Below are 22766 nucleotides of genomic sequence, written 5' to 3' on the forward strand. Positions count from 1 at the left end.
GACTTTGTATATTATTGAATATTAAAGTTTGAGATGTCTCTACATTGAGACGATCTAATTTCACAAATGAAGCTGGTCTCATGGATCTTGGAACTGTTGGCAATCAGTACACTTGGGAGAATGCATGGTTTGGTAGACGTTTAATTAGAGAGAGATTGGATTGAGCTATTGCTAATGCAGCTTCTGTTGAGGTTTTACCTCAGGTAAAAGTCACCACTCTTGTTAGAACATATTCTGATCATCATCCTATTTTGATTAGTTTATGTGATTCTCCTGCAAAAGGTCCTTTCCCCTTTAGATGTAAAGAAGTTTGGCTACAACATAAGCTTTTTAAAGACTTTTTTACTTCTCATTGGAGGAAAGCTAATGCTTCTATTCCTTTTTTAGAGGGGAGAGCAAGCTTTCTATCCAATATTTCAAAGTGGAATTCCAATGTTTTTGGTAATTTAGAAAAAAAGAAAAAAGTTTTGTTAGTTAGGTTAAAGGGCATTCAAATCTCTTTGGCAAACAAATATTCTAGGTTTCTTGTTAGTTTAGAATATAATCTCTTACAAGAGCTTAATGGCATTTATAAAATGGAGAGAGTGATTTGGGCTCAAAAGGCAGGAATAAACTGGAGGAAGTTTGGAGATTATAATACCAAATACTTTCACATCTTAGCTAAGGTTAAGAAAAGTAGGGGAAAGATTGTTGCTTTGAATGATTCTTGTGGTAACTTAATTTCTGATCCCTCTCTTTTGAAGAACTTGGCCAGAAGTCATTTTATTTCCTTATTCTCTAGTTCTATTTCCAATCATGGCACTAACCTTCCATCACTACATATCACCACTCTTTCTGAGTCTGAAAAGTCTTTATTAGCCTCAATTCCAGATTTTGATGAAGTAAGAGTTAATCTGTTTAGAATGGATCCAATAAAAAGTCCAGGTCCAGATGGTCTCCAACCTCTCTTCTATCAACAATTTTGGGAGGAGTTGGGAGGTTCTATTCATGATTTTGTGATGTCTGTTTTCACCACTCTTCAAATTCCTCAGGATGTGAATCATTCTTACATCTCTCTCATTCCCAAGAAAGATCATCCAATGTTTATGTCTGAGTTCATGCCTATAGGGCTTTGTAACACAATCTATAAATTAATCACCAAAATTCTTTCTTCAAGGCTAAGGAATGTGTTGCATAGAATTATAAGTCCTTTTCAATCAAGCTTCATTAAGGATAGGTGTATGGGTGATAATATTATTCTGATCAAAGAGGTTGCTCATATGTTTCACAAGAGTAAAAAGGGAAAAAATGTTATGGCTTTAAAGCTAGATTTAGCAAAAGCCTATGACTGTCTAGAGTGGAGTTTCATTTCAGATACTTTGTCTTGTTTTGGCTTTCCTGTTTCCACTATTAATTTAGTGATGAACTGTGTCTCTACCACTCAAATTTCAGTTCTTTGGAATGGGGAAATCACTTACCAATTTAAACCTACTAGGGGGATAAGGCAAGGTGACCCTATATCATCTTACTTATTCATTTTGTGTATGGAAAGATTATCTTTCCTAATTGAAAACAGTGTGAAACAAGGGATTTGGAAGCCTCTAAAACTTTCAAAAAACTATAATCTTTCTCACTTGTTCTATGCTGATGATGTCTTTCTTTTTGGTACAGCAAACTCCCAAAATCTTAGTAATATGATGAAAATTCTTGAGGAGTTTGGGATGTTTTCAGGGTTGAGAGTGAATGATCTGAAGTCTAGCATTATTTTCCCTGCTAAAATGGATCACAATATTAGAAGTGAGTTAGTCCAACTTTGTCATTTCAAGTCCAGTTTTTCTTTTGGGAAGTATTTAGGAATTAATATAAGCCCAAACAAATTGAGAAAATCTGATTATTGGGAATTAGTTTCTAAGACTTTGGATAAGATTAAGGGGTGGCAAGCACAACTTCTTAATATGGCAAGAAGATGTACTTTAATAAAATCTGTCTTAAATTCTTACCCTGTTCATGCTATGCAGCATAGTCTACTTCCTATCTCTATTTTGACTGAGATTGAGAAGCAATGCAAAAGATTTCTATGGAATAGAACTGATTCTATTAGGTATACTCCTAGAACAAAGTGGGATAATGTAACTATTCCTATTTCTATGGGTGGTTTAGGGCTAAGATCTTTGTATCATTGGAATCTCTCTTTCATGGCAAAGTTAGGATGGACTTATTTAACTAAGCCGGATAAACTTTGGGTTAAAATTTTGAAGGATAAATATGCGAGAAGAACTAATTTACAAGATTGTATTCCTAATTCTTCTCAATCTTCAATGTGGAGAGATATTCTAAAGGGAAGAGATTTATTGTCTAAGGGCCTTATCATTAGAATTGGGAATGGGGAGGATACTTCATTGTGGTATCATCACTGGGTTGGAGATGCACCATTATACAAAATCATTCCTACTGATATTCCTCAATCAAAGTGTCATTGGAGGGTTTCAAATATCATAAGAAATGGGAAATGGTATATTAATGATGTCAGATATCTGCTTCTAAGTCACATCTGTAACCAAATCCTTTGCACCCCTATTTGTCAATCTGAACCTCCTTTCTCTGCTGATCAGTTAAGATGGAAACATCATGTATCTGGAGTCTTCACCATAAAATCTGCCTACTTCCTTTCCAAGGATCCCATTCCTTATTCACTCCCCTTTTCTTTCAGTTGGAAAGCATTTTGGAAACTCAAAGTTCCATTTAAATACAATATGTTTATGTGGAATTGTGTACATTCCATCATACCAACTGCTTCTCTTCTATCTTTCAGATTTCCTGGTTTTGACCCAGTTTGCTTAAGATGCCAATCCCCTTTAGAGGATTTCATTCATCTTTTCAGGGATTGTTATTCTTCCAGTATTCTCTGGAAAATGATATTCCAAAAAATCAAACCTCCAAAAAATTTTAATTATACAACCTTCATGAATTCTAACTGGAATGATTGACTGATGTATAATTTCTCTCTTACCCCCAAATGGAAATCTATTTTTATTATGGGTCTTTGGCATATATGGAGACTGAGAAATGGTTTTATCTTTAACAATGAGGTCTATAATTGTAATTTTGTTTTTAACAGATTCATTATAGATTATCAAATCAACTCCTTTGTGTTACAGGTAACTGTTGGAGATATGGTGCTGGTCCTTCCATAGTCAGGCCTCCTTGTTGGAGACCTCCAAGAGGTGGATGGTTAAAGCTCAACATAAATGCTGCTTGGATTTCTAATGAAAAAGGGGGAGGAGGAGGTGTCTTCAGAAATGATAAGGGAGAGTGGTATTTTGGCTACTCCAGCAAATATAATGCTCCTAATGCATTAGGAGCAGAATTGTATGCTTTAAGGGAAGGCTTAAACTATGCCCAAGCTATACCTTTGCAATTTCTGGAAGTGGAGACTGATGCTCAAGCAATCAAAGGTCTTCTTAACAGGGAAGGGGATCAGATGCACAATGAGCTAGCCGCAGTAATCATTGATGTGGCCAGTGCTCTTAACAACAAGAATATGGTTATCATCTTCAGTACCATTCCTAGAGAGCTGAACTGCTTGGCACATTATTTGGCCAAATACGCTATGACAATGGCTGTAGGTCACACCCCTCACTACAGTGTGCCTACCGGCTGTATTGCTGCTTATGAAGATGATCTTTCTGCTTTACGTCCTCAGCCTAATCCTTAGTATTCTGTTGGGTTGTATGCTAAACAATTATATGTTGAACAATACTCTAGTAGTAGTTTTTTACTTTTGCGTTGTCTATATTATTCAAAGAGTGCATTTTGAAGCACGCACTGCTTTGAATAGCTAGTTTGTAATTATGGGGCTTTAGCCCAAGTAATATATGCTACCTTTTGTGTTAAAGTTTGAGATGAAAGGTTGAATATGTTTAAATATGCTTGTAAATTATGATTATATAGGTAAGAGTGTAAAGGATTAAATTATAATAAAGGCAGAATTGGAATAAAAGCTTTTTTAAATAACTAATTTATTCTGCATTTAAGAAAAAGTATTCTGCATTTAGTACCCCCTTATTTTATTAATTTTGATCAAACTTAATTATAAATTTGACATTGCCCCGAACCAATAACTTGTTTAGACACTATTTGTCATCATCAAATCTACGATTATCATCGAAATCATCATAATAACTGGTGTGTCCTGAACCAATTCAATTTCCACCTATCAACTCAAAATAATGGAATCATCTCCATTCAAAGAAGATGTACTCAAGGGAAAAGTGGCGCTGTTAACAGGAGGTGGATCTGGAATTGGCTTTGAGATTGCAACTCAGTTTGGGAAACATGGTGCTTCTATCGCTATCATGGGCAGGCGTAGACAAGCCCTTGATGCTGCGGTTTCGTCTCTCGCTTCCCTTGGCATTCCTGTACTCTCCTTCCTTACCTCGAATGGGTTTTTATTTATTTATTTATATTTTTTTTATTTATTTATTATTATTATTATTATTATTATTATTATTATTATTATTATTATTATTATTATTATTATTATTATTATTATTATTATTATTATTATTATTATTATTATTATTATTATTATTATTATTATTATTATTATTATTATTATTTTTATTTTAAATTTGTTTTTGGTTTTATCAAGATTTCTTAATTTTTATGTTATTTTGTTTTTAGAATTTGACTGGTCTTGTGCTTTCTACTTGGGCGGATTGGATTTGAGGTGCAAATAACTGAAATGATTAATTTTGGGTGTTTTTTGTTTTATCAAGATTTCATAACTTTTATGTTATTTTGTTTTTAGAATTTGACTGGCCTTGTGCTTTCTTCTTAGGTGGATTTGACAAGCAAATAATTGAAATGATTGATTTTGGGTGTTTTTTTTTTTGGGAATTTTGTCAATGAATGCACAGAATAATCACTTTTAGTTCATGTAGCTGACCTAGACCCTACTTTGGGATTATGGCTTTGATTGATTGATGCACCTTTTAATTTGGACTTTATTATTATTATTATTATTTTTCCTGTTTATATTGGCAGGTCATTTTGTGGTAGTATGTAGCTTTGGGAACTTGTTCTTAACTCTCCTATAGATGGTTTCGTGTATTTCTGTGTGGAGTTGAAATCTTTCATGGTGCTATGTGGCTCCATTAAATCATTAATATGGAGCTTTGCTTTGTTGAATTCAACTGTGTAACCTTTCAGGCGTTTGGGCTGTTTTATATAGTCGTTTGGTATCCGGTAAAAAATTGCAGTAATGTGAATTAAATACAGGGTAATATGGAAAACAACCTATAATTTTCATGGACAAACTCATCCCCTAAGCCTTTCTTTTTATTGATTACCATCCATTATAACTTGGGAGGTGATTTTAGATGTGAAAGGGAGATTAGGAAGAAAAATAGACTGTTTGGGGGTTATCTTGAGTGATCGTGGTAATGAATATTGATTATCTTTCCAAATTTACACTCAAATTCAGTACTGTTACCATTGTTATATAACTGGTTACCTAACGAGCCGTTGAAGGAGGAATTTGCAGATTACAATGGGTAGAAAAAGTTGTCTTGCTAATGCATGGTAGGGTAGCTTTTGATGCTGGTATCACAGCAGGTTATTGCAATAGACCTAATGGTAGAGATGTTGCGATTTAGTTCTTTATTTTAAAGTTAAATACTTTCCTTTTAGATAATAATCTCATTCCGACTACTTCCTGAAGTAATTTTTGGATGAAAGTTAGCTGAAAATAATACAACAGAAGTACGGTGAATTGTTCCTGTAGACGTGATTAGAGTTGAGGCAAACCAACCTCATTAAATAGATTATTGCAATGAAACCTGTTGATAAAGGTGCTGGACAATCTTAATACATGTGGTGACTTTTCATTTTGGTCCTGCTTAATTTATGCGGCGGTTGTTATGCTTTAAGCATGAAACCTTAACCTAATGTATCTTGTACTTTCCAACAACTAAGTCTCTCCCTTCTCCCTTTTCTGTCCTTTTTATAATTTTTTATTTTGGCATTTGTATGTAGATAGAGTTTAATTTTGACGTAACTGTATGTAGCGGAGCTTGTCTGGTAGTTTATAGAATGTAATAGTTGAATATGGTTCTGATTTTTCACTCCTTAGCCTGTAGAATTTTTCTCCTGATTTGCATCAATATCTTTGTTATCTGCAGGCCATTGGGTTTGAAGGGGATGTACGAAAGCTGGAAGATGCAAGAAGGGTAGTGGAGTCAACTTTCCAGCATTATGGGCAGATTGACATTCTTGTAAATGCTGCAGCTGGTAATTTTCTTGCGTCTGCAGAGGATTTATCTCCTAATGGATTTCGAACAGGTTAGGAGTTAATCCATTCTATCATCTCAAATGGCTGGCATGATTTCCTTCCTCAAGCACCACAATTATGACATGACATATCACTTCTATGAGTATATACTGTCTTCTTGATTATACAAAGTCATTTATCATCAAGAGGAAATGATTTGCATGATGATCTTTTGAAATCTAAAGTATGACTAGCAATGGGTGTTGTTTGTGTTTAGAAATAAGTTTTTAGACTGGAAAAAAGAAATTTCTTATTTTAAAACAAATTGTAAAAGCTACAATACTAAAACCTTAACATGTATCCATATATGAATTTCCATGCCTATCACATTGCAAATCTAACAAACATCCAGAGATCCTACCTAACAATTCCAAGGTAAAGCACAAAATTCCAACCATCGTCACTCACCTTTTATCATTTTCCACTTTATATCATAACAGTAGCTTATTCATTAACAAACTCACGAGTCTACATTCAGAGATAGTTTCTAGCATACCATTCAAATCTTGAGTTTTTTTGAGAATTGAGGCATATATATCCCCCAGCCCCCAACAAAAAAAATAAAATAAAAATAATAATAAATGAAATGAAGACAAATATACATTATGTAATAAAATTAAAGTTGGTTCTTCCCTCTCGCATCACTGGATCTCCCCTCCCTTCTTGAAAATGTCCTAGGCTAGCATTTTCTCTATTATTTTTTTTTTTTTGCAGATATTACTTAGTTTTTTTTAGATGCATCACTTTTTATATTGGGAAGTTTTTTTTAGATTTATCACTTTCCTTTTTGTTTAATAAATTTTCTCTATCTCTCTCATATCACATAGGTCTACTTTTTCCTTTCTCTCTATCTCTTTCATCTCCAAAAATTGCCTAGGAGTCTTTGAATTTGAAAGTGATGCATCGAATGAAAAAAGGAGGAAGTAGTACATTTTTTGCATGTGCTAATGTTGAGAAAGTTGGGGTTATTCATGAGGTGACTTGTAGGTGTATGAAAAAGGCTTTTGGCAATTAATGGATCTTGATAAAACTATCATCTTATAAAGGAGAGAAAGAGGATCCTTGCTGCTGGTTTTAGAGTGAGGTTCTGGATATTGATGATAGATACTTGGGTTCTCCAATAATTATTGGAAAATCTAAGGTTATAATTAAAGGAGTAAAGGTATTATAGAAAAGGTGTGTAAGAAGACTTCAAGCCTGGAAAGGTATATTTTTTTGTAAAGCAGGTTTGAGAAGTTTTGATTAAGGTAGCGGTCCATCCAATTCGAACCTTATTTCCTTCCTTTCTTTTCAGATGAACTACAGTCATTGACTCATTGATTTCACATTTTGGGTAGAGTTAAAAGAAAGGTGAGCCGAAGATGCATTGGGCTGCATGGAGGAAACTTTGTAGAACCAAGGCAGCGTGCGGTCTTGGTTTTCTTGATTTGAAGATGTTTAATGCAGCGCTTTTGAGGAAGCACGTGTGGCGTCGTATGCCCCACAGTTTTTCCTTGGAAGGTTAAGGGCATGATGTTTCCCAGAAATAGATTTCTTGAGGTCATTGCTGGATGTTATCTTAGCTAGAAATGATGGGGTGTTTGAGGGTGCTAAAATGGGTGGTATAGTGAGGAATGAGATGGTGTGTGTATGGTGGACTACAGATTAAGTTTGGCGAGTCCTTGGATTTGTAGAACTCAATCACGGATAGTTTGCCTAGAGGTAACTTGTGTGAGAATTTGATGGTATGTGAGCTAATCAATGAGAATTCTGGCTGTTGGTATATAGAAAAGATTTAGCGGACCTTTCCATTTGAGAGGGAACAAGTCCTTATCATACTATTGAGTTCTCATTCTTCTGTCGATAACATTTGCTAGAGTTTAGAGGACAGGGAATATTCTGGTCGTTCAGCTGACTAAGCTTTCTTTGCGCAGAGGTTATTGAGTTGGGGTTGCTGCAACTTTGGGTTGTTCATACATATAGAAAAAAACTTAAAACACTACAAGAATCAAAATATATTTTCTTTTGGAGGGCGTATAGTGGAACCCAAACCAGCCTAGATTGGATCTTCACAAGTTTTTTTTATTCTTGGGGAATTTTATTGTACAGTTTTTCTTTCATGAATGGACAATGGTGGAAATTAAATTACACACTTGGAGGAGTTGTGTCTTCATTATGCTGGTTTAGGAAGAGTGTCATAGGGATTTTGAGCAGATTATTTCCTTGTGGACCTTGTTTGGGCTTGCTTTAAGAGGATGAATGTGATAATACATTGCAGATCTGTGTCATATTGGGGGCTATTTGGGGAGGTAGAATGTAGAAATAGGAGAAGTTTCCATGGAGTGATTTTTTAGGAACATTGCCTATATTGATAAGCTGCTAGGGGAACTGAAGAAGGATAGGGAGGAGGGATTTCAACTCATCGTAGTGCATTGGGTATAGGGAAAGTGGAAAGATTTTTAGCGTATAGGATTTGCTTGTAGAGGAAGCAAGTGAGTTTGCTGGAGGATAAGGAAGGTGAACTGCAATGTGTGTTGAAGAGATTTAGGGGAGAGGGGGTATTGAGAAAGTCACAAGGAGTTTATTTGCTTACTGGGATAAAACAAACCTTTAAAAAGCTTCTACCTTTCAATTTCCCCCTTTCTTCATTGCTGTTGCTGCTGCTCATTGATTTTTCCTGATGGGTTTTGGTCTGAGTGTGGTTGTACGAGATAATGCAGCTATGTCCAAGCTTGGCGTTACCTGGCATTTTCATGATATGTTAGTAGCTGATTGGCAGACACAAAGAATATTTTTGTTTGCAGCTAGTAGAGCATGGCTATAGAAATGTAATTATCAAAATTGATAATAATAATCTGATAAACACATTTCAAAAAATGAACTGTTGGTTGGAAAAGCCTACATCTCATCTTAAGTGACATCTTTCATATTTGTGAAATTTGAATTGAGTCCATGGTCTCCTTGCCTTGGGTGGTTTCTAGTAGATTAAATGAGTTCATTGTTTGTTATGGGTCATTGGTTTAAGGGTTTGGGTTAATAAGTTTCAGTGTTTCTTTGTAGTCGGATGGCGTTGCTTTATTTAGTAAAATTAGCGTGTTCAATCTGCAATATACTGAGAGATAAAGTAGCAAAATGCCTAAACCTATATTGAGTCTCACAAAATATATTATGCTCCTCTGAGCATAATTTAACCCAAAAAAATATAGCTTTTCAATAAGAGAAGAAAATTTGCGTTGAATTAAATAAGAAGAGCATGTAGGAAGATAAGCTTTTTTCTAACTTAAGAAGCTGTTACATGTAAGCCTGATCTATATGATTGATGAGCCCACTAAAGCCTGTGTAACTCTATCCCATGGCAATTTGTCGGATCGTCTAGCTCCTACACAATTATTTTCCGTTCCAACCAAAGAGACCACTCTACAACGATATAGACAAAAAGGCATTATGCAACAGCACCTTCTAATTCATCAAATCATCTCATCAAACAAAATACAAAACAACCTAAATAATCTAAGCTTGCAACATTAACTGATGAACATTTTAATTGTTGATCGTTAAATATACAAAATTTTGGTTATTCGATATAATGAGTAAATTCTTAAACACGACTTTGTAACTTTCTTACATTAATCATATATGAGCAGAACTTTTGCCTTGGTTTTAAAAAGCGCGCCTACCTCGCTCCCAGGAAATGGGCTTTAGCTAGGCGAGGCTCAATCACCTACGGAACGCGCGCCTCATGCGCCTCAAAGTGCCTTTGGTAAGGCGCGCCTTTGTGCCTCAAGGAAAATAACTAAGATTTAAGTTATAAGTTGAAGAATGATGGATTTACATATGTCATTACTTAATTTATAATGAATCTTTTTAATTGGTAATTAAGTACAAAGTAAAAAATAATTTGAAATGAATATATAAATACATGCGCCTTGCATACAAAAGGCGCGCGCCTTCACCTTGCGCCTCGCGCCTAGGCTGCAAGGACCATTTGCGCCTTTTAAAATTAACACTTTCGCATGTCTACAAAATGCCATTTTTAAGAATAACACCCCAATAATTCTCCCTTTTCCAAACCACTTACTTTAAATAAAAATAGAGGAGAACCATTGGCATGTTACCGCCACGTGTTAAAACGTTAAGGCTTTATCAAAGTATTGCAGCGGAAATCCAACTTAAATCTTAAAATAATATAATTTAGAAAACCAATAAGTCAAAGCTTACAAATTGGAACCATAAAGGCCCTTATTTAAAACCAAACCAATAATCGAAGTCCCAAAACATAATTAAAGTAGTAAAACATAAATAAGTTCAACACAAAGAACGAATACTCTCAATCTCACACCAATCCCTTGACAATGCGTATGTCAAATCACCGAACTTCACATCATCAAGTTAACCTGTGCAATATTGCTCCCCAATAATACAAGTGTAATAATTGGATCATCACAGGGTCATTGAAAGCCGAAGGCCATGACCAAAAGAAAACACACAAAAGCACGCAATCAGCAAAGCTGAGTACATACAAGCTACAACATACCAAACCTAGCATGCTCAACTCATTAAAGTAAATAAACATACAACACGAATTCATTAATCAAGACTCCACATTTAAACAATTCAATCGACTCAACATACTTACTAATCAATTCCAAACACTTGACTCTTTATATTTAATTTAATTAATTTAATTTGGAGTAAGCAATAGATGAGGTTGTCCAATCCATCAAATCATTTTGGTCCCAAATGACCATTTAAAATAAAAGTTTAGCGCGATGCAAGAATGGGCGCGACTACATTCTCACAAAGTTAGTCTAGGATCCCATCTAACTTTCATTATAAAATAAAAATGTAAATACCAAAAGAGAAGAGGACATGTTCAAACAAGCCTCGGAAAGCCACGAGCTACCACCGTGTACCCCAACCCATAATTGTCAATACTCTAGAAGTGCACGCTTTCCAGAGTTTTATTGCTCATCCATGTTTCACTTTACGTGATTACAATTTTAATTAATAGTCGACTCAATCAAGAAGACCATACATAACAATCATACATCAATTCACTTTTAATCTTATTTAGGACAATGGTGATCACATCACAAGTTGACCTTTAATTCCATTAAACTTCCAAATTATTCAAAATTGTTGAACATAGTCAACCCACCTAGCCATTTCGGCTTAATCCACCTTTACTTAACATACTAACAAGTCATGATTGAGTAATAAATAAATAAATAATAACCTTGTGGAATAATTAATAAATTCATTCCACTTAAACCATTCAATTCCAATCCTTTAATAATCCAAATGTGGTTAACAAACCAATCCAATAAAATATGTTTGTATCAACATTCCATACAAACAATTAATCCAATATAATTCAACATGTTTGCATCCATAATTCCATACAAGCATAATTAATTCACCAAAACATGCCTCATAAACATAAATACATGAATTAATTAAATATATAACCAAACAATTTCCATCCAAGTGTTCTCTAATCATGAAACTAAGTTCTTTTCTTTGGTACCTAAACATGATACTACTTACAACGAAGTAGACACGTACGTACCTCGTATAAACAATCTTTTGTGCCACTTTTAATCACTTAAAAGTCTCCTAAGAAATAATCACTTCCTAGAAAGCAAGCAACAACAATAAATTAATACTTAACCAAATTTCTAGCAACTTAAATTTACTTTAGACTACTTAAAAAAAATTTGAAAATTATTTTAAAACCCCCTAATTAAACTCCTTTTTAATGGGTAATCACACCCTTTTATTAAAATCACAATTATACTACTTTAAATAAAATTCCAGCATTTTAAATTAATCAAAAACCCTTTAAAACTCAAGGATAAAATTTAAATCATAAAAAAAAACTTCGTTAAAAATCAAAAACTGCCCGAAAATCATATTTAGAGGCTGAATTTGGCCACGAGAGGGTGGTGCTCACTACTAAAGGTAGTGAGTCTTTATTAAAACATTGTTTCCACATGGAAAACACTACTTTTTTTTTTTTTTTATCAAAATCGGATGAGTTCAGAACCTAATCGGGATTAAAACGGGATTAATATTAACGAATGGAAATCTAAGACTTTAAACACGAATTTACGTGTTCAAAATATTCTGGGATTAAGTTAAACTAATTAGTAGTTATAATCACCAAAATTTCAAACATCATTACTATAAAAGCCCTAAATCAATTGTTCGTAAAAACCCTAAAATCGTGATCTGATTAAATTAAAACCCTAGGTTTATAAATTATAAAATCTGAAAATATATAACACAATTAAAATCTGAAATTATAAAGTTTAATCATCAAAATACAATTTGATACTAATTAAATTAATTTCAACAATAAAATCAAAATCCATAAATCAATAATTATAATTACACAAATTAATAAAACAAAGGAGAAAATAAGACTAACCTTTTGTGTGGGGAAAATTTTGGGGATGTATGGGGTATTTATAGGGGAGAGAGTTGTAGGGTAAGTAGTAAGATTGGGCCTCATAAAATTTACGGGTCAATTAGGAAAGTAAACTGGGTTAGACTTTGATTGTTTGGACATGAATTATAGAATGAATGTATGTATAAGAAATTTGTACCAAAATAATTTTCGACCCAAATTAAAAATCGAAACTTTTGAAATGAAATTCCGGAAAAATACAAATATATATTATAAATGAAATAAAATCCCATTTATAAATTATTTAAAAAAATACGGGGGATTACAATTTTGCTCATTTATCTCAAAATGAGTAAGACAATAACCAATTTACAGGTATGTGCAATAAATTTTAAACTTCTTTGTTTTAGATGAACTCAATTACATAAAATTACTCATTTGCCCAAATGCATTCATCAGATTGTTTTGCTCAAAATTTGATGCAATAAACATCAGAGTCAAACAATTTTCCCAAAAAAAAAAGTGTCAAATTCATAGCAAATTTGTGATTCGATTGAAATTTACATAATTAACTCATTTGGGATTTTTTAAAAAAAAAAAAATAAAAAAAAATAAAAAACTTCTCAATTACCGTAAGAAACTCAAAGATGGGTTTGATTTTGGTGGAGTAATTAGGCAGCAATGTTGCATGCAAGTTACCCAATAAGGATGAAGAGAGGAAGATTTATAGGATAATTCTCCTTGGAGGCTTCTATTCAGCATACTAGGGTTTACACACAATACTCTAATATATTAGAAAGCTAATATGGACAAATAATATTTACATATTTTTATGTCTTAACAAGATTAATTGGATTTGGTAATGAAAATGGGATATTCATTTTGTGTTTTCCAATTGCTGGTATTTTTGGAAAATTGATCTCAAGTAAGTGAGATTGGAGAATTGTTGTTATTTTTACAGATAAAGAGATATTTTATAGGAAGATTTGAAGCAATAAAAAATATCGATTGATGTTTCAAAGTGAAAGAGAAGAGAGAATGAAAATATGCATAGGAGATGGATGGATTTTTGTGGTAAGGGGAGGGAAGAAAAATAGGGTATTCTAATTGGAGAGAGAAAGAGAGAGGTGGTGAAGGGTTTTTTATGTTGTCAAATAAAACACCCTAAGAATCAAAATAATTATAAATCCTAACATATCTAGTAAAGTTTGGAGATTTAGCTAGCTTGTTACTGACTAAAGTGATTAAACTAAACACACTAAACAAAAACTAGAGATATTATGAACGAAGTAATCACATCAATCAAGCGCTGAGGAAATGGGTGAAGCATAACTCTTCACTCAAGCAACACAAAGGGTATAGGAAATGAGAATAAGATGTGAACTAAGAAATTCATTATCGATGATTTAAAGCACAATCAACAACCTATCAACCTATTTGGGTTGATTGATTTCTCATACACACAAGATTACTGTATAATCATAAGCTTGCTTACAACAAGGTACAATTAAAAGAAATCTTTCAATGAATCTCGATCACACCATCGTTATGTCCTTGGTCAATTCACCCAATTACAACTAATGATTGGCCATTCATGAAAAGTAAAGTAGTTAATCACAAATAATCCCAAACCTAACCCTTAATATGCTCAAGATCCAAGTTAACTATGCAGTCCATGCATGAAGGAATCAGTTTGTTTGGAGTCTTTTTTTACATAACTGGTGAGGGCGTGCTGGTCCCATGAGCGCGGCCTGCAATTTCTCCTTTCACTCTCCTCCTTAGCTTCATGCTTCTTTCTAGGCTTCCATGTAACACCCCCAAATCTCCCTCTACGGAAATACTAGTATAATACGTATAATTATACCGTAGAGATAGACTTGGGCGTATTACCTCCGCTTGATTACGCAAGGATACTTAAAGTACTTAACTCAACAACAAAACTTGCAGCGGAAACCCAATTTTCTTTTATTAATACTTATAAAAATAGTAACATTGTTGTGAGTGCTAAAAAATTAAGACAAGACCAACATTCCTAAACTAGGTGAAGCAAATCCATGACTCCCATATGCTCATTCATGACTCCACCTGAAAGTAGTCAACACTACCGACCATTAGGGCGAACCAAAACAAATAAGAAATACGAATTAGCAAAATATGCTAAGTACGATAAGTGCAAGATAGTGTAAACTCAATTTATTTGCAAACATGCTTTTAAAACCAATTCCAATAATTAATCTAATACATTCAAAACTCATTATTCCAAAACTGATTCCAATGATTCAATATTCAAAATAATAGTTAATAAAACCAATTCATTTAATAAGAACCAATTCCTCACCCAAGTGTGCACACCCCTTAAGCTAGTCTCCTTATATTACAAGGCTATTCTTGAGGAAAGACCCGGTCATACAAAGTCCAAGGCCTTATCAATAAACCAAATCCGCATAGTGGGATTACTAACATGTTTATAAAACATTAATAATAATTCAATGGTTTAATAAATCCTTTTAATATCCAATAGTTCCCAATATTATTTAAACACGATAAGTAATCCAAACCATTCAAAACATGATTTAAAAATCAATCATTCAAATACTTTTATTAAAATAAATACCTTCAAACATAATTAATTTCAAAACTAATTTAATTCAATCACCAATCAAATCATGTAAAACATGTTATTCAAACCAATTACTTTCAAAGGTATCTAGCCACCTAAACGTACCTTGATTCTTGCTAGCAAAACCACACAAAAAGAACCTCAAGAACCTTGATTGAACACACCCTACAAATAAATATAACCTTAATCAATATAAGGTTAACAAATAATCACAAATAATTAAATTAAAACTTCCCGGCTATATGGACATGAACCTTTCAACATAAACATTATTAAAAATTTGATTTTATATAATTAAAACTACTCATAATAATAGTATTTGAATACAGGCGTCCTTGCTGAATCCAGTCTAGTGCTGTAACTCTCCCAAGGGACACAAAAAACCCCGAAACATTTGGCGCCGTATGTGGGGAGAGTACCTCTAAGATGGCTTCTCAAGAACATGTGCCGCCTCTAGAGACCACCCGTCCTCTGGAAGAAATAGAGGTCTAGACGGACCATGACTCAGGTGACGATGGAGACGCCGAAACCTATGTGGCCCCAAACGGGTCACTCATCTCTAAGCGCCTCCGTCACAAAGACAGGCGGGAGCGCAATGCTAACCAGGCGGGTCCTAGCAGGCCCCCTGGAGCCTCAAGTAAGCCCTCAGGGAAGCTAATTGATGCCTCCCAGGCGGCAGGATCAGCCAGTCACTCGTGATGAGCTCATGAAATTCATGAGTAGCCTTAAGGGTGAAATTAAGGGACTAATCAACAAGCGGACGACTGCTCCTAGAAAGGAACAATCGGCCACAAAGCCTGCTGAGTCTGGAAAGAAAAAGTCGATCTGGGATCGACAGCCGACTCCTCATCCTGCTCCAAAGGAGAAGGCTCGGCCCTAGTTTCCTGCTCCAAAAATTCCTTTCCTGATGTCAGCACATTTACCGGCTAAGGAATCAGCAGCTGTCGGAGTCGGCTTCTACGTCGGCTTATCACGATAGTTTTCAGAATACCTCGGTGAGGAAGTTCCACAGACTCCATCAAGCGGTCCTCTCGTACAGTCGGGGCCTCATGTAATCACCTCGGCGCAGTATATGGCTTAGCCAATATACAGACCGCCTGCTTTGCCTTACATCCAGCCTGCCTTCTTCGAAGGACAGGCGGCATACAACTACCAGCCTTTGGACTGGCAGCTTCGGCTAGAAGCTACAAAACCTTGGGGAACAACCCTATGCATTCTCCGGGGAAATAGCCGAGGCTAGGCTAAACAGCCGGCCAAGGTGAAAAATATAATGGTTGGAACCTATGATGGTACCTCTAGACCACCTCTTGGCATACACCCACCTCCTGTACTTACAGGGGTTGGATGATGCCGCCTGGTGTCGATGCTTCCCGGCCACACTGCTGGGTAATAGCTTAGCAGTGGTTTGGCAATCTACCGACTGGTTGCATAAACAGTTTCAAGACGCTTGCGTTCTTGTTTGCTTCTAACTTCTCTATGAACATCCCTGTAAAGAAAACGAGCCTTGATCTAGGCCATGTGCAGCAGGGAGATAGAGAGGGGCTTTGATCATATGTCAGGCGGTTCAACCCGGTGAGAATTCAGACCTAAGGACTGTCTAACGAAGTGGCTTATACAGACTTTTTCAAAGGTCTGAAGGACGGGTCAACTTTCAAGTTCGAACTCGTCCGCAAGAAAATTTTCACCCTCCTAGGAATCCTGATGGAGGCGGACGCTTATATACAGGCGACCGAGCTCTGCTCCTCTAGTACAGTCGGACTCTAAGAAGTTTGACCGACAGAAGGAGAGTCGGCTTCCTTAGCAGAAGAGAGCAAAAAGAAAAAACAGATTTGGCGGTTGATAACTCCGATGAGCCAGCCCAGGAGAAAAAGAAAGAGTGGAAGCCGTACGTCCCAAGGTACGAGTTCCACAAGGACAGCTACTCCATCCTCATGGAGATTAAGGATCGGCTGACTCTAGAGAAGTCGACTCCTATGAAAGGTTCCGCTAAAAATCGAAACTAGAACAAGCACTGTCACTACCATGAGGATGTCGGCCATGACACAAATGAATGCTTTAGCCTCAAGTGGACGCTTAACCGTCTGGCCGACAAAGGAGCGCTGAAATCCTATGTGAAGTCCAAAGTGGCTTCAAAATCGAATCTGGGGCAGTCAAGCAAAAAGACTCCCTAGCCTGCTATCAGCTCTGAAACGGATGAGGAACCGGTTTATACAATAGCAGGCGGATTCGCCGGTGGTGGTCCGACCATCCGGGGCAACAAGGACCATATAAGAAAGATGGTCCATTTTGTTGATGAGGGACAGGCGGCTAGCACATCCGCCTTCCCTGAAGTCATCATCACCGAAAAGGACAAGGGCAAAGTCCGTCGGCCGAATGATGACCCTGTGGTCATAGAATGTAAAGTGGCCAACCAATTGGTTGGTCGAATCTTGATTGACACAGGAAGCTCCTCAAATATCCCGCAAATGTCTATCCAACCTCAAATACAGGCCGGATAGTATGATGGATGTCTCCCATCCCCTTGTGGGTTTTGGGGGAGGAGTTGTGCATCCAGTCGGACGCATTGATTTGCCCATTCAAGTGGGGGAGAAAGGTAGCGGTCGACACATGACCATCCGGTTCCTAGTGGTTGAAGAGCTGACCGCCTACAATCTTATCCTTGGCCGACCCACTCTTAACGAGTGCAATCTCATGCTTGTCAAGTATGAGAAGGATGATGGGACTATTGGCTCCCTAAACGGGGACCAGATGATGGCTTGAGAATGCTATCTCTCGGACGTCAAGCCTGCGACAGCTGCAGTTGGTAGGGCAAAGAGCCAATAGATCTTGATGATATCAAGGATGACCATTCGACCCCACCAGCCGCTAAGAAGAGAAAGCATACTCCGTTGGTGGTGGTAAAAAAAGAGAAGCAATAGCAAGACGACCTCCGTCCCAAGCCGGCTGGTGAGAACATTGATGTTAAGGTGGGGACGGCTGCTATTGCTAAGTTGGGCGCAAGCTTGCACCAACTGCTCAAAGAATTCAAATACATCTTTGCCTTTGAAGTGTAAGAGATGCCAGACATCAGCCCGGATCTTGCTGTGGATCCTAAAAAGAAGCCCATTCGGCAAAAGAAAAGAAACTATGGCGAGGAAAGAAGTCATGCGGCCATGTAACTTCCCTGAATGGGTTGCAAATGTTGTGCTTGTAAAGAAGCCGAATGGTACCTGACGCATGTGTGTGGATTACACTGACTTAAACAGAGCATGTCCGAAGGATAGCTATCGACTTCCAAAGATCGATAGTCTAGTCGACTCAACAGCCGGACATGCCCTAATGAGCTTCATGGATGCATATTCAGGCTTTCATCAGATTCCCTTGTGGAAAAAAGATCAAGAGAAGACGACATTCGTCACTCATCAGGGGTTATTCTGTTATAATGTGATGCCGTTTGGTTTGAAGAATGCGCCTGCTACTTTCCAACGCATGATTAATTCAGTCTTTATTAATCAAATCGGGAGGATCACCTTGCTAACCTCCGAGAAACATTCGCCACCCTCAGGCACCACAAGGTCATGCTTAATCCAAAAAAGTGTCTTTAGTGTTGAGTCTGAGACTTTGGATTCTTGATTGACCAAAGGGGGATAGAGGCCAACCTTGAAAAAATACAGGTGGTAATCGACATGCAATCGCCCCGTACTGTTAAGGAAGTCCAAAAAACTCGGGCCGGTCAGGCGACAAGTGCCTCTACTTCTTCCCGGCGATCAGGAAGAAGACTAGATTTGAATGAGGAGAGGATGCTGAGACGGCCTTCCAAAAGCTGTAAACGCATCTGCACTCTTTGCCGAGGTTAGTCAGCCCCTTGCCTAAAGAGGCGGTCTATATGTATCTGGCTGTTTCAGATCATGCCCTCGCTGTTCTCTTAGTTGAAAGAGACGGCATCCAGCTCCCGGTCTACTTCATGAGCCACGTTCTTAGAAACGCGGAACTTCGTTCCCCCATGGTCGAAAAATTTGGTCTCGCCCTTTACATGGCTGTCAAGAAGTTGAAACCTTACTTATTGGTACATCCAGTCACGGTCTACACCACCAACCGATCAAGCGGCCAATGACGACCTTGAACTGGTCGAATGCTCAAATGGGCTATTGAGTTGCAGGGACTGGAAATCACTTTCGAACCAAGGAAGGCAATAAAGGGGCAAACATTCGCCGACTTTATTGTTGAAATGACAAGGCCGACTAAGCTGGACACTATCAATCAGGTTTGGAAAGTGTATGTGGACGGGAGTTAACTCCAAATTGGGAAGACTCCTACCGAAGAAGTAAGAGGCGGCACCTATTGCCTGAAACACTTGACGGCAGGAGGCTACTTAGAACGTGGAATGTAGATAACCTAAAGAAGTATTACTTCTGAAATTTTGTAAAGTTTTTTGACTTGTTAATGAAATATAACCTTCGTTTCATACTTGTCTTTATTTTACTTTATTTTGAGACCGATTGCACGCACGCAGAAGGACCATGCTCACAACAATGAAGGATGCCGCCTGCACTATGTGCCGACGGATCCTACTTACCCTTTATCGTTCCGGCTTCACATAGTGCAGACGAACTAAATTATAACTAATGACGATGTTCAAATATCGCCTGCACAATGTGCAGACGAACAACGTCGAGATTTTATGAGCTACCGCCTGCACAGACGGCTAAGCACACTCTAAAATTTAAAATGGTTAAGGGACCGTCTGCCCCTACAGCAAACACCCAGGAAAGGACCCAACTGCACCAAAACAGTCGTCCTAAAACCTATCCTTAAGCCAAGTTAATAACTTAGCAGCTAATTATTCTTTATTTTAAGCTAAGACAATGACTTAGTGGCTATTTATTTGTTAAACAAGGCTAATGGCCGGATGAAAATTATTTAAACTACCGTCTGCTCCAACATGAGTACGACTATCTGCTCCAACATGAGTCAGACAACTGGCGACGTCCATCCGTTCGAATTCGTCGCGGAGAAGCATTTCCCATTTGGATGGCACATTGCTTTACAAATACAACAAGCGGCCCTACCGGATGTGCTAAGGCAGCGCTCGCTGTCGTTTGATTTAATTTAACTTGAAATCGAAAAAGCGTTAAGTTTTCCGACTATTCAGGCGGAAAACGGCTATTGTTTCATATTAGAGGCTACCTTACCGCCTGTTTTGGCTATGGGGCAAGACAGGCGGATAATACCGTTTTCAATAAATATGCTAAGTAAAAAAACTTAGCAGCTTTTCTGTACTCGACCAGACATTGCTCAAGCCGTAAGCGTGGTAAGTAGGTACATGGCAAATCCCGGAAAGACACATTGGCAAGCCGTCAAGTGGATTCTTCGGTATTTGCGGGGTACTTCTTGCACTTGTATAGAGTATGGGCGGAATAGAGATGACTTGATTGGTTATGTGGATTCCGATTATGGTGGTGACCTTGATGATCGGAAGTCCACTTCGGGGTATGTGTTTTGCCTCGGTGGTTCGGCTATTAGTCGGAGGTCGGCATTGCAAGAAGTGACCGCCTTGTCAACAACGGAAGCCGAATACATGGCTTTAACGGAGGGGTTCAAATAAGTCTTATGGCTTGGTGGCTTTGTTGGAGAGTTGAGGTCGGAGAGATGTGTTCCTATGATTTATAGTGATAGCCAAAGCGCTATTCACTTGGCCAGAAATCAAAATTCTTTTCATAGGAGGACAAAACACATCGATGTAAAGTATCACTATATTCGAGATACTATTGCTAGTGGCAAGGTAGCACTAGGGAAGGTGCATACTTCGGAGAATCCGGCGGATATGTTAACTAAGCCTTTGCCGGTTGCAAAGTTTGAGCATTGCTCAAACTTGGTTGGTTGTTATTAGCTATGTTGTTTTTGACACCCTTGTAAGGATGGTTACACCTTTTGTAGGTGGTTTCAGCTTTGTTGAAGATGTTGGTTACATCCGTTGTTTTTCGGATGGTTGTTGTGGTTACATGACATGATTGATTATCTTGTCAAGGTGGAGAATTGTTGGAATGTGACTCGAGAATCAATCGAGGCTTGGCATATAAGCTAAGAGGATGAATTACTTGTGTTAAGAAAGGAAGCATTGGATGGGTCAACTTCAACTGGGCATATCTCTCAAACTACTTGGAGTTTTGAGGTGAAAGCTTGTTTCAAGAGCTTTCCAATGATAGGTCATAAGCTTAATTCCGATAAGAAACGAGGAAGTTATAATTGTTTTACTATGAGCTGTTTGTGCTGACGCGAATAGGAGCTGCACGTCCGTGCCAAATATGGCACGTCCGTGCTGCTGCAGTTCCAGACGAGCAGTAGCTACTGGAATGAGTTATCTGGGCTTGCACGTCCGTGCCTACCTGATACCCTGTCCAAATCCGTCAGGGGTATAAATACCTATTAAGGTTTATTTTGTTCATTATCCCCAAATTGAGTGAAACACAATTAGAGCTAGGGTTTTTGTTCTTGAAACCCTTGTGCTTTAGAGTGGAAATTAGTGAGAGATTACTCTTGTAAACACTAATTGAAATCAATACAAACATTCTCCTTGTTCTTGGGTGGGTTTTATAGTCTTCAAGTAATTGCTTGAAGGATTTTCCCACCTTCCAATTTCTTGTCTCTTTTACTATCAAGTTTCTTAATTGTTCTTTGCTAATTACTTCAATTATCAACCATTTGCTCTAACAGCTATGTCTGCACCAAACAACATAATAGTTAGAAATGAAATGAATAAAAACAATATGGGTAACAAAGCTGATAAATTCAAGCGGCCAGCTACCTCTCGGCTTCTCTATACTAAGGCCACAGGCGGCAAAGTACGTCCCGTCCGAGAGCCACTCAAATCGGGGAATATAACTTTGGGGGGTAATATCCTTGACCCTGTCTCTTTGTTTGTTCGGACGGCCACAGTAAAAAGGCCTCGATCAAAAGTCTCCTCCTGGGAACAGGCAGAAGGACTTTCTTCCCATGAGGGGCGGATATTGAGTCAGCCGTTGTACCGCCTGTTCTTTTGGAAATCTGGGGAAGAGATTATGTAAAACTTGGACCTCCGGTCCTTCCATTTATTCTCCTTCCCTAGGGTCATCATATAACGGGTATGGCTGGTTAGAGTAAATCAGCCGATCCCGCTTGAATTTAAAGTCTTGCTCAGGTAGTGCATATGAGCAAACGCCTCGAAGCTGGGCTCCACCTCCAGATCTCACAGGCGGCAACCAGAATGTTAACCCAAGAATTGGGGGCTAGTTGCCAAATACCCAGCTGATATCCATCCATTATCCTCTCCACGACCGGATAAAGAGGGAAGCGCAGCCCTGTCTGGATGGCTGCTTCGTAGCACTGGTCACCATAGCTGGCCATCTCATGCTAGGTGACCGTGTCCATAGCATCCGACACGGACAGCAAGAACCCATGTCCCATGACATGGGCTGAAATAAATTTTCCAA

General features: G+C 37.6%; 1 protein-coding gene across 3 annotated transcripts in view; it reads left to right on the plus strand.

The window, feature by feature from the left end:
• Positions 1 to 4111: 4111 nt before the first annotated feature.
• Positions 4112 to 22766, plus strand: part of LOC145641820 (peroxisomal 2,4-dienoyl-CoA reductase [(3E)-enoyl-CoA-producing]-like) — a 29196-nt gene continuing 10541 nt past the window's right edge. For 2 of the 3 annotated variants that reach the window (XM_081692790.1, XM_081692791.1), the window contains exons 1-2: positions 4115 to 4397; positions 6162 to 6321. In XM_081692790.1, the coding sequence (XP_081548916.1) occupies positions 4209 to 4397; positions 6162 to 6321 (349 nt within the window). In that variant the 5' untranslated portion in view covers positions 4115 to 4208. Of the gene's footprint in view, positions 4398 to 6161; positions 6322 to 22766 lie in introns of all 3 variants that reach the window. The other variant, XM_081692792.1, reaches the window with a different exon arrangement.

Source organism: Chenopodium album, chromosome 8 (assembly GCF_948465745.1).
Source record: "Chenopodium album chromosome 8, dcCheAlbu1.1, whole genome shotgun sequence".
Classification (NCBI taxonomy): Eukaryota; Viridiplantae; Streptophyta; class Magnoliopsida; order Caryophyllales; family Amaranthaceae; genus Chenopodium; species Chenopodium album.